At 37.9% G+C, this 13,700-nt stretch overlaps 1 protein-coding gene across 1 annotated transcript in view; it reads left to right on the plus strand.

Moving 5' to 3' along the window:
• LOC130239978 (homeobox protein Meis1-like) overlaps nucleotides 1-13,700 on the plus strand; it is a 73,982-nt gene that overhangs the window by 9,095 nt on the left and 51,187 nt on the right. The window contains exon 7 of the mRNA XM_056471373.1: nucleotides 9,284-9,395. Coding sequence (XP_056327348.1) covers nucleotides 9,284-9,395 — 112 coding nt within the window. The remainder of the gene's footprint in view (nucleotides 1-9,283; nucleotides 9,396-13,700) is intronic.

Below are 13,700 nucleotides of genomic sequence, written 5' to 3' on the forward strand. Positions count from 1 at the left end.
AAGTCCTCTCTGCTGAATGTATCACTTGTGCTCAAACAAACAGCTTTTTGCACTTTTGGATTATAACCGAGAGCACTGATTCAGTTTTTATTCATTTAGCATATATATATATATATATATATATATATATATATATATATATATATATATATATATATATATATATATATATATATATATATATATACACACAATTATTATCATTATTACTATTATTATTATTAAAAAAGTAGATTATCTGCTGTTTTCAATAGTATTTTAGTTTGGCGATGTTCAAATTATTTTTCACACTTTACAATAAGGTTTCATAAGTTAATGTATTTACTAATATTTACTTAAACATAAACTATTTACGAACAATACTTGTACAGTATTTATTAATCATAGTTTAACATTTATTAATGCATTATTAACATTCAAATAATTACTTGTTAACATTAGTTAATGCACCATCAGTTAACAGGAACTAACAATGAACAACTCTTAATTTTATTGACTAAGGTTTAACTGCCCCACCAGAAAAAAGTTTGGATTGCATTTCTTAACTCCTAATGTCACTAGTTAACACACTCAATGCTGTTTTCTTCAACACATTTAACTATCAACCACTACCAAATGGTTGATCTGTCAGTTTATGGTAAAAATACCGGAATTTATACATATACTATGAAAAATCAGAAAATATTAAGTGTAAGACCAATTTATTAAAAAAAATAATCAGAATAAAATATTTTTGAATACTAAATATCTTTATTTTTTGACATACACCATAAAATATTTTGGATACTCATTTAACATGTTGTCTTGTTTGTTTTTTTACTATAAAACCAAAATAAAGTGGTGCAAAACAATCAAGCATGGGACGATAACCGTTTTCAAGGTACCACGGTTTGGAAAAAAGGTTTTAAAACCGGAAACATTTTCTGCTATACCGTTCCTTTGGTATATGTAAGATTTTGCTGTTTTAAATTGTAAAGAAATCTGTGTTTTTGAAACTAATGAAGACAGCGGAAGTCAATGATTTATTTGAATTATTTAGCCTGACATGTTTACTGCTCTAAAATATTTAAAATGTTTCTTGAAATAAAATATATTGTGTTCAAAGGGGAACAAAAACTTTAGTTTTTACTTAGACATTTAAAATAACATATTTTAGAGCTGCATTCACAATACAGTAAAACCATGATGTTTTTATCCAAGGTTAACACACCATCAGAATCTTATACTGGCCCATGCCTAAACAGGATTATGTCTGTTTTTCTTTTTTGTAAACCAACAATGCTATGTAGTGTAAACCATTATTTAAAATGGTCATTCTTTAAATGACTTTATTTAAAACAGTCAAAATAGGTTCAACCATTTGGTAGATCAGGCAGTTAAAGGATTAATTAACATGAACAAATACTCTAAGATATGTACTGTTCATTGTTTCTTTATATTATTAAATGCATTAACCTTATTGTAAAGTGTTAGCAAATTATTTCTGTGCTATAATAACAGCCTTTGTTTAAGTAACGAGAAGGTGAGATCCCTCATTCTTTATCCGAACAAATGCTGGCTGCTGTCAACGATTCAACAAGTGTTATAAAGAGCAAACATGTGACTATTTTACCCTTTGAAGAAGTGGCACGGGAATATCAAATTGTGGTTTCTCCGATTAGTTAAATTGAAAACAGGCTTTACGCGTCAAGTTAACTGCTCTTTTTAAAGCGCTTTGAGAGTTCATGAGATTTGTTTGAAAAAAAGTAACATTAATATTTATATATTATCCATACACTAAAACCCAACCGTCAACTTTATCAAATGAAATGAGTGTAGTTAACTAAAAATGTACTTAAAGTTAACTCTACTCATTTGAAGAGTCTTGAATTTAGTGTTGAAGGTAATGAGTTGATTAAATACCTCATTACGTCAACTTAAATGGAGCAAGTTCACAGTACTCATATAGATTAGTTTTTTAACTCAAATGGTTTGTTGCAATCGGATTCCTCAAACGGTTCGAGTTGACTTAACTTATTGAGTTTTGCAGTACTCAGTTGGGTTGAATTCTCTTCATTTATTGGGTTTTACTATGCACAAATTGCTTCTTTTACTCAAATTGATTAAGTTCACAGTACTCATTTGGATTCGTTTTTTTACTTAAATGATTTGTTGCAATCGGTTTCCTCAAATGGTTTAACTTTTTGGGTTTTACAGTGTAAAGACACATCATTGTGTCATGCTAAGTCTTGCTCCAATACTTTTTGCAATTATTGAATTTTTTTTCTCCTCATTAAACACATTTTTTTTATAAGACAACTGTCAGCTTTGTATTTTTTAGAAATTAAGCTTGAGGATCTCTAAAGTTTCTTTTTAGGCAGCTATGTGAAAGCCAGTGTAATTAAAGGAGATGTGTGATTATCCTACAGTGCCATTAAGGGTGACTCGACTGGTTTTAAACAAGATCTCACCCACAGGCCATTTTAAAAGATTTCGCTTTCTCTGTAGAGCAAAACCAAGCAGACTTTTTTTCTCTCCAGCAATTATTCCCCCCTCCCCAATTTTGCTCCATTTTGCTTTGCAAGATTTGTTAAAGGAGGTGTTTGGGGGATTGGACTGTTCTAGCGCTCACCCTCCTTTTTTGTTTCTGTGCATGCCATTACCACATCCATTCATTTGACAAGCCCTAATGTTTTTTTTTTTTTGTACCAACAGCCACGTGGTCTGTTATCAACATTGAAGATCTTTGCCTTATCAACAAGCTTGGGTAAACAAATAAACAAGTGTCCTGAACAGATTTAGTTTTTGGTTGCAATCCATTGGGCAAAGTTCATGTGTGAATCTTGTGCTTCCAAAGTATTTCCCAGCAGAGCTTGAGTATTTTAGTGAGCTTGTTCAAGTGTCCTTGCTAATCTTGTTTGATGAGGCATATAAAAACTCTCTCTCTCTCTCTCTCTTCCTCTCAGTCCGTTTTGTTGTGCTATCTAGATGAAGCCGGAACCAAAAATAGTACAATGTGACACTGGTGGGTCTGTGTAAAAAAGAGAAAGAAAGTGAGAGAGAGCAGCCACCGTGGCATGAAATTGTAAACATATACTGTTTATGAGTTTTCTTTCCCCTGTGAAGTCTACAGTAACCTGAAACATTTCTCTTTATTATTATAAATGAATTGGAAGCCCAATATTCTTTGCATGAGTGCGTGTATAATGTGCGGAGAAAGAGAGCTTCCATCTAAGACCCAACACAATGAAAATGCAATGAATTGGAATGCCTCACCGATCATAGCAGAATCAGAATTTCCAGCAAGGAAAATCTTTTCATGGCGAATTAAGTGGTGAAGGAAGAAAATGGTAATGAAAAAAAAAAAAAAAAGCAAAGGCACAGATGACAAACGCTGCTCCCTGGGCTACGCACTGCAGATTTAAGAACTTTAGCTAAAGCTATGCAGAATAGAATGTGGAAAATTGAATTTACTAAACAATTAAGCATTGAATTAATCTACATCCTGCACTGGAGAGAGAGAGAGAGAGGAGGACATGAGGAGGGAGAGAGAAAAGGAGCAAGGGAAGGGAAAACATGTGGAGGGGGAGGGGACAAAGCCCAAAAAAAAAAGGCTGAATAAATCCTAGCTAGCTCATTAGAGGGACAGTGAATATATCAAGTGTGTTGTTGTGTGCAGCGGGACAGCATTCTCTCCGCCACGGCACTCATCTCTCCCGTAACCATCTGCATCCACACCGCCTCCACCCGCTGTTCATTTTGGCCCACATATTTACTCCTTTGCATGCGCCTGCATGTGTGGTTTCCTCCTGGTGTCTGCTCTATGCTGGACTTTTTTTTTACTATTATTATTGTTATTAATTAGCTGTTAGATCTGTGGTGGATGAGATTGTCGGGGCAGTTATAAATAGACTCGAGTGCACCCTGGAGATGTCACTCACCCTCAGCCGAGACCCTCCCCCATTCCCATGGGGCCGAGCGGCAGCCTCCCACAAGCCCCGCTGCTCTTTTGTTCAATTACAGTTAATGCAATAGTTTGCTATTTTCTCCTTCTAATTATATTTTCAAGTGGGATTTGTTGTGCGTAAAAAACATCCTTTTACGTGTGGAGGCTCTGGGGTTCTCGGTCTCCAGGGTGCTGTACCATTCTTTTCCACAAAGCTCTGAATAAACAAGTTCCCTCCATTTCTCTCTCTCTCTCTCTCTCTCTCTCTCTCTCTCTCTCTCTCTCTCTCCTTTACAAAGAGTTGTAGAAACTGGCAATTTCAGTTTTAACTGTTTGCTCCCTGGGCATGTGTTCTAGATTACCTCTTACAGCATACTTTTGGTATGCTGCAGAATACACCATCTTTCTCTTTTTTTGGGCCATATTTAAAAAATATATCTAGAGTTGCCTCATACAATTTGAGTAGACTTGTGCCAACTCTATCAAAAACAGTTTTTGTGTTATTATTCATATTATTATTACTACCTTTTTGAACAGGAATTAAATATAGGTTGTTTTCAATCATGTGGTTCTGGTGATGCGCAAAATTCAGATGGAGGGCAGGAAGTAAAAAACTGAAAGGGAGACTTATACTTATACTATATAATTGATACCATATTTCAAAGGAGATATAAATAGAAAATAAGCACATACAGTTGATGTCAGAATTATTAGCCCCCCGATTATTTTTTTTTACCTAATTTCTGTTTAAACAAAAGAAGAACACAATTGTAAACATAATAGTTTTAATAGCTCATTTCTAATAACTGATTTATTTTATCTTTGCCATGATGACAGTAAATAAAATTTTACTAGATATTTTTCATGACACTTCTATACAGCTTAAAGTGACATTTAAAGGCTTAACTAGGTTAATTAGGCTAACTAGGCAGGTTAGGGTTATTAGGCAAGTTATTGTATAATGATGGTTTGTTCTATAGACTATCGAATAAAAATAAAGCTTAAAGCGGCTAATAATTTTATCCATAAAAGAGTGTTTAAAAAATTAAAAACTGCTTTTATTCTAGCCAAATATAACAAATAAGACTTTCTCCAGAAGAATAAATATTATCAGACATACTGTGAAAATTTCCTTGCTCAGTTAAACATCATTTGGGAAATAAATAAAAAAAACAAAAACAAAAAAAAACAGGGGGGTTAATAATTCTGACTTCAATCAACTGTATGCTGGGCTTGATCTTTATATCATAAAGAGGGCCAAGTTTTCTACAAAACTAAAATATATTTGCCTGTCATTGAGGCAGTATATACTATATAAGCTATTACATTACATTAAAAATACTATAGTAAAGATAATTACTAAAATCAAACTGTTGTAGTAATTATCTTGTTGCTACTGTAGTAATACAATTATTCAATAGGCTTCAGTTTTCTTTGCTTTATTTGTACACCATCACAATGCACCACAGTTTACACCAACGTTATCTATTACAGTTTATAAGTTTGCTATACTACAGTATTCTGTAGCATTCATTAACAAAGAGTTGTACACATTATAGAATTTACTATGTGGTTAAAAAACATGTTTATTATACATTAATATAGTTTTTCCCCATGCGGATACCGTCCAGATATCACAAAATAACAGATGAAAGCATACAAAACTGTGGACAGATAGTCTACATTATATTATTTATTTATTTATTTTTGTAAGGGGGAAGGGTGCTGCAAAACGAATTATTGCGTTCAAAAAGTTTTGTACACATGGATGTATTGAAAAATACTGCCTTTCTTCTGTTTTTCAGCCAGTTTCATGAACTTTCGCACCTTTTATGAGCAAAAACTTTTGGAAGTCTTTAAACTATTATAAACAACATAGAACAGAAACTTTTTGACCCTCTGATAGTGATTCCTATGTAGAAGAATTACTTCCTGCCCTCTATCTGAATTCTCCGCGTCATCAATGACGTCATCAAAACTACCTATTTATCTTGACTTTTTTTTTGTGTTTTCACTCCAATAACACTGTATAAATAAAATTCAATTCAATTCATGTTTATTTCTATAGCGCTTTTACAATGTAGATTGTGTCAAAACAGCATAACATAGAAGTTCTAGTAAATTGGAACTGTCTCAGTCCAGTTTTCAGAGTTGAAGTTCAGTTTAGTTTATTTCAGTGTGGTTTAATTATCACTGCTGAAACTCCAAACAATGAAGGCCAAATCCATCCACAACTCCCAAACCAAGCAAGCCAGTGGTGACAGTGGCAAGAACAAACTTTACCAGCTGAAAAGAGGACTATGTTTACGTTTAGTTACTTCAGCATTTCAGTAACATCTGTTGGAAATTCACTTACAGTTATTAAAATATCAATTATATCATACATTTATCCACTCATCTAACCTTTTTTTTAAATTACTTTACCTTTATAGAAGTGAGTTAAACATTTATGCATGAGTAAGTTTCTTATTTTAAATTTTTTTAATTCATTTTAAATTATTTTTTTGCTCGACTACATTTTATTTGCGCAGTAAGTACACAGTAGTAAACAACCTGTAAGAGCAAGGCCCTTTCATTTCCAGTTATATTTGCTTATTTAATTTGTATTATACTGTCTGCTATTAGTAGGAATGGAGTATTCTTAACCAGGATTAGCACAATACTGCACATATTCATAACTGTGAATTTTCACCACACAATCTGCATTTGAAGGGCACCTATTTGACCCCTTTTACAAGATGTAAGATATGCCTTTGGTGTCTGCAGAATGTGTCTGCAAAGTTTCAGCTCAACAATCCTATGAGATTATTTATTATAGCCTTCAGAATATGTCCATTTTGGTGTCTGAATACAGTGTAGCTGTTTTTGTAGCATGTGTCTTTAAATGCAAATGAGCTGCTTCTCCCCACCCACCATAGAGACAGACACGGAAGAAGCTGAAATACAGCTCATTAGTCCAAAATACCAAGTAGGGATGCAACGGTTATAGATTTTGGTTGTATGATTATAGTCTGAGGAATAAATCACAGTTTCAGAGTTATCACGGTTATTATGCATTCATTAATTTCTAACACCACTAGTTTGGAAAATCACATGAAAACTCCTTATATTTTAAAGTGTTATTTATTGCTGCTCAGTAACTAAATAATACAGCACTAAATAATAATACAAAACAAACAATAATCCATTTGTGTTTAAAGTTTTTGACATTTAAACATGAGTAATAATTTTACACTGAAAACAAATGACAGAACAATGAATAAACAAAAATAAGAATAAATTAAATGATGTATTTGTCAAATGTAAATCTAAGCTACATATTAGCTAAGTGTTTCCCTTTTAAAGAGAACAAATGTAGTCAAAGGCTGCTGAACCTCTGTCTGAAAGGCACTTGTGATTAACTATATTATGAACTTGTTTTTTTTCTCTTTGGAGTAGAAATGTGTGTATTCATTACAAAGCATGAAGCTGAACAGTGAGTTCTTATCACGTGACCTGCGCTGTGCTCGCAGCATTCTTTCAACTAGGTACGCCTGGAAAGCGTGAGCGAGTCATGCTGCGTGCACAAAAGACGCAACATGTGAACGACCCTTAGTTTATAGCCACAGTCATAGTTAATCCAGTGTGCATGCGTATTAGCCTTGGTGTACAAGCTTGGAACGTTAAACTAGCGCACAGTTGGCATAACTTTGTTTTATTTCTTGCAAAAACGTGGTTTTGAGAAGCCTTTACAATTAATTAACTGTTAGGAATTAAAGTGCTGTTAATGATATTGGTTAATTGTTGAATCCGCTGCATAATCGTTGTAAGGTGGAGTTTTTTCAAGCCTTTCTGAAATGATGAGCCCCACACAAATGCCGTTTGCAATACACACACACACACACACACACACACACACACACACACACACACACACACACACATATTAGTGTTCACTGGGACCATGTGGCCCGGGTGATTATAGTGGTTAAGAATTACATATAGTGATTTTACTGTCTTTATGACATGCTCTGTTTTAAAAACATTTTAAACTTATAAAACTTATATTTTAATATCAGTTTCTTTTTTAAAAAAGTTCTGTGGACATGTGTATACATGTTATTATAGAAATATGGTGCCTGTCAATCAATTCTGTGGGCGGGGAAAACCGCACTCCCTGTGACGTTGCTGTGGGCCTCAAAATCTCTGGGATTTCAGTTCTATTTTAACACTAGGAAATAAAAAAAAGAGACTTGTTGTGTTTCTATCACTCCGATATGATTGTGTACACACTATACCTACACAAAGTTCTATTTAAACAGCTTTAAAAAAGTTGATTTTCATTATAGGTATCCTTTAAAAACAGTTTTTTGTATTATTATTATTTTCTTGGCTCAGCATTGCCATCACTGACACTCGTCTTTTTAAAGATCTTTTTAGAAAAGATGCCGCAGCCTTCATCTCATATTTTCCTCCCACACTAATGTTACTTTTGTGGAGGCACCCTGTGATAAGAGGCAACATCTGTTTTGTTCTATAGTACAAGTAGGCCCTGCATGGGGCTGAGTGTGTGCAGGCCCCGGCTCGCCATTGTTCCGTCCACTTCTCTTTATCCCCATGTCTGCTCCATTTGCCACATACCATCCGCCCAACAGCTGACACTTTCTCTCTATTATACACCTAAGCCTAATTGTCAATAGGATTTCGCTCCCTTTTTTTCCTCCTCCTCTTCCCAACTTCAAGGAGAATGCTCTTATTTGATTTCATTTTGATTCGCTGGGCAGTGACAAGTGAACAGGCACACACACACACACACACAAACGCACACCTCCCTCACTCTGCAATATAAGAGAGGTGACTGACTGGATCTTGTTGGACTCAGAGATCTCAAGTTAGCTTGTGCACGTGTGCGGACAAACAGACACTTCTTAGCTGCTCTTGCTAACGCTTCTTTTTTTTTTGTTTGAAGACTATGGATTTCCTGTCTCGGGTAATACAGCATTTTAAATTGCCTACAGTCTAGTGTGTGTTAATTAAAATATTAGGGCATTTTTTGATTGCGGTACCTACCTTCTGTTTTGCCGCCTCGTATTTTTGTTTGCTCTGAGGAATGTGTCTAAGGAAGCCAGCGACTGTGTGGTGTCATTTAAATGCTCAGTGACAGGCTTTTGGCCCATCGCTTTCATGAGCTGTGCTCACTGAATTGTCATGTGGGGTTGTAGGCCTGGAGAGCGGATGAAACGTAACGAAATGAAGAACATCTGATAAAACCAGCTGCCTTTGTAACATGGGATTGTAGCGACTGCATGTTTCCCTGTGATCTGATGCCTGATTGTGTGCCTTACTCTCTCTCTCTCTCTCTCTCCCTTTTCCGCACAGACCTCATGGAACAGAGACCATGATGACACAGCTTCTACACGCTCTGGGGGCACACCAGGTCCATCCAGCGGAGGACACACATCGCACAGCGGCGACAACAGCAGCGAACAAGGTAAGGACATCATCTGATGCATATGCACAGTCATTGTCATCGGGACTGTAAATGACCTCATGTGATATACAGCTTTACCAATTCCATAAATAAACATGAAATATTGATTTTGAAAGAGACCTCGTGATGATACAAGATAACCTAGCTGAGTTATGTAGAAAATAGGAGTCGTTTTATAGGGATCAGTTGTAGAGTTGGCACAGATCGCACCTGACCAATCAGAGTCAAGTAGTGCAATAGTGTAATAAGGACGTTTCAATGGAAATGTCACTGTCTGACTATGCAGATGTGTCCAGCCCACTATCTAAACCCAAGCATGTGTATAGAGAGAGTTAAAGCAGATGTTTAGGCCGCTTGGCCGGTGGTGTGGCGTAGGTCCATCAGCTGGTTGTGATAAGACTGCATTAATGAACCTTTCTCGGGGCCCATCTGGACAGGGTGTCTGAAGAAAACCGCTGGTGATGACAGTCTAACAAAAGAGATTTTACACTGATGGAACTTTATACGTTCTCTTATATTGCAGTCCAAGATTTTGGAATTTTCAAAGAGAAAAGATCTATGGTCAGAAAACACTCTTCGTTGTGGGATTTCCCTCTCAAAGGGATGGAAGCTGATGAAAGCCAACTTTACTCTCTTTGTCGTGTCAATGCAATTCAAACTGCAAACAGAGTCCTTAGCTGATTGGCTGCTTGTGTGGTTTAGCCAATGAGAATTAGTGTGGAAAGTGCCGAATGGAGGAGGGTTTCAAACAAACTGTAGGCAAAAAGCAACTTCATTTATTATTGAAAGGGATGTCAAGGCAGCAGTTTGAGGGCTGCACAGCCAGCAGGCAAAGCAGGATGAGAGCAGAAAGGACCACATTATGTTCCAGATGACTGAGCAACGATTTATATACCAGTGCCGGGTTTTCGCCCTCCACAGTGAGGGAGAGCAATAAGAGAGAGGCCAGCCCAGCCGAGTCGGTCAGATGGCTGATGACTAATGGTCCGGTTGCTCGCCACACTCTGATTGGATGCCTTAATGAGCACATTTTGTGCAGAGTTTGGGCTCCTGCTTGCGGTGACCTTTGCTCTTTATTGACCAAAGTGACACGTCATTTTTCACATACTTCCAATTATCGCCAGGCTTTTAATGTCCACCCCCCACTTCCTCCCCTCGTGTTCCCTCACCACAGTGTTTTGGATGAGTGTTTATTGTGTTGTCCGTTAGCTACATGAGAGGCTGAGCTATGAACCTGGACGTATGCTGAGGTTGTGCAGCATAAACAAAGGACCCAAGTCCTTCAGAACTCTCCAGTCTTATTTACACCAGTGGAGGTTTAGTACAAGTTTTATGTTAATGTGGGTTAATTGCTGATTGTGTAAAGCAGTGCTGCTAACCGCATTAGCATGTTCTGTAAGGAATGACTTCATAATCCCAGTAAGACCATTATTCTGCTGTTGGCAAAGAATCTAATGTCCCCAACTGGTCCCGTCTCTTAACAGACTTCACTCTGTGTTTGTTTCCATATGTTCACACTTGCTATCTATTTTATAAATCTGTACCACCACTATGATTCACGAAATGAGAATGGCTTCTATGCAGCAGCAACATTATAACACACAGCCACAATCCTTCAAACTGCACAGGAACTTTGTATCCGCATGCATAACATGGTACATCTGTTACCCATCAATGTAGAGATTGGCACCATAGCTGATGGTTCTAGTGGTTGCCATCCACACCATGTTTTCCATACCGCACCTAAATAGCATCTCAGTACGACTGAGGACAGCATTTTTCTTGTTCATCATTCTGTGCTCTTCAAAGTGTAGTTTCCCCCTTAAGGGGGAGGGATAAAGGCCGCTCCACCCTCACTGCAATCACAGAAACTTTCTTAGCGGAGTCCAGCAGAGACTCAGCCCGGCCCATCTCTAATTAGATCCCGTTTATTAGTGTAGTACTGCGTGCGTATGCCCCCGCCTTTGTTTAAAAGCTGCCGTCTTGAGGGACATCTTCTGGAATTGTATCTCGAAGCCATTTTTTTTCTAAGCATCCACTCTCAGTGGGTAAAAAGAAAACAAATCATATTATTAACATTATGGGTTGCTCTATGTATCGTTCACTCTGGACTCTTGGCAAGACCAGCGCCCACCCAGATTAAACAAGACACCCTTGGGCTGCAGTGAAAATGAAGGCGTTATGAACCCCTACCAAAAAAGGGGCAGAGCACGTAGAAAATGACACGCTCTCACATATACAGAGATCACGCTGAGTGTTTTGAAAAGCTTTGGGTTTCCTCTGCCTCATCAAAGGGTCTGGAAACAAGGTGATGACTACAGGAGTCAGATATGTATCAGCAATTACCAGGACCCATTTGCGAAAGGCCCCATGTGTGCCAAGTCAAATAGTTCCTGTGAGGCTCTTGTTATTGTCTGCATAAATTTACATGCAGAGCCATGGATTCCAAAACTGTACTGCAGTAAGACCGTGAGAGCTCAAATGAGTTACTCAAAGTGGGTTAAGAAGTTTATTTACTTCGACCGAACCCGACTGGAATGACTATTGACAAATGTGACCATTCAGCTGTGGTGTAAACAGGTCAATGTACAGTACAGTAAAATCCTTCAGAAACTGCCTAAGATATTTGACAAATTTGAAACTGTTCTGCTATGAACAGACTTATTTGTTGGTGTTGTGTCAAGAAAAGCTGGAGCTGAACTTGAATCCTAAAACTAATCATTATTTTGTTTGATTGATTGTGGTGAGTGCTGTTGTCATCATTGACTTAATGGTCAGTTTGCTACAGGCCTGTGTGAAGGTCAGTCTGAGCAAGAGCTCTCATTGGCTCTTGGCCACCATCTCTGCTTTGCAATTGGCTGATATCTGAGACTGACCAGCAGACATGGCATTTGACAGGATGCCAGCGAACCTCTGAGGTTGGATCCGCCTACTAAACCCCCGCCTTACATGTTTGTCAAAGTCACCCGTTAATTGCAACGATTGTCCAGCAGACTGGAAGAACCCTGCCCCTTTCTCCCTCTCTCTTTTTGTCTCTGAGTGCCGCCTGCATGCCTTTGCATTTCTCATAGGCTATTTTCAGTGCTCTCCTCAATTGCTGAGTGCACTACAATGCTGATCACTTTCTTTTTTGATTTTTACAGCAGGGTCCTGGCTTTGTTTAGCTCAGTCACTTTGAGCTGTCTAGATGCCCACACTCTTTGACTTTGTTTTTTTTCCTCTTCTTTTAATCGTGCCACTGTGTGCGAGTGTTGTGCTTCAAAGAGCAATAGGAGCTCTATGTTGTCATTCAGGTGTAGTCAGTCAGCGGTTGTTCCTGCCTCGCTAGATTCTCCTCTGTGCATGCAAAAGTGCTGCACACAGGAGGGGGAGGCTGAACGCTTTCTGCGCTCGCTGTGTATCAGTAGCAGCACGTTGGTGGAGTAATCTGGTTAAATCAGAGGCATAATGGCTGATAAAAGGTGTGCGGTTTTTATAGTGCAGGGATCTAAGACCGGCACCGGGCGGCCCGAGCAGCCCCTGCTGTTTTCCTCTCTCATTCACATCACACATCACATCATACACACCCACAGAAAGAGCAGAGAAGAAAGACAGCGCATTGAGAATGCAAGGGATCACAGGAAGGAGAGCAATGTGCCAATTCCAGTAAGGGCAGGTAAGTGTTTGGGAATGCACATGCTTGACAGAAAGTGCAAAATCAAAGAACGTTCTTTTATTTCACACAACGTATTCTCTCTTACAAGTTCCTATGTATGATGCTACCATGAATATCACATTGTGATGGCAAATGGCTAAACTTAGCATCTATGACAAAGGCATAAAGATGCCAGCCAATGTCAGTAGGGAGGCTGACGGAGCGGTGTTATTTACACATTTTATTAGGTTACCTAGGGTGAAGGATACAGCTTGGGGAACCTAGGGGAATCTGAACCACTGGTGCATTTATGACCTCACTGAATCTCAGTAGCGATGGCAAAGCTAACAATCTACCACTTCTTTCTCTGAAAATGATCAGTGCCAATGACTTTATGACCCCACTCCTGATAAGACTGTGTGTACTCACAGCAGTCACATGATGAAAAAAGGGGAAACGCCACTGGTTCCCACACCAAGGGGTAGTTTACCTTTGGGATTAGGCTGATGTCCTGTGTCATGTGGGAAAAAGGAGAGTGAAAAGTGAGAAAGTGCAAGCAAACAAGCCGCCCCCCTCTTTTCCCCATATATCAGCTGTTTCTTCTGCTTTCCTAATCATTGCCTTTAACTAGCTTTCATAGCCTGATTGAGCACCTTGTCTCTGGGCAGATA

The sequence above is a fragment of the Danio aesculapii genome, chromosome 13 (genome assembly GCF_903798145.1).
Source record: "Danio aesculapii chromosome 13, fDanAes4.1, whole genome shotgun sequence".
Taxonomy (NCBI): Eukaryota; Metazoa; Chordata; class Actinopteri; order Cypriniformes; family Danionidae; genus Danio; species Danio aesculapii.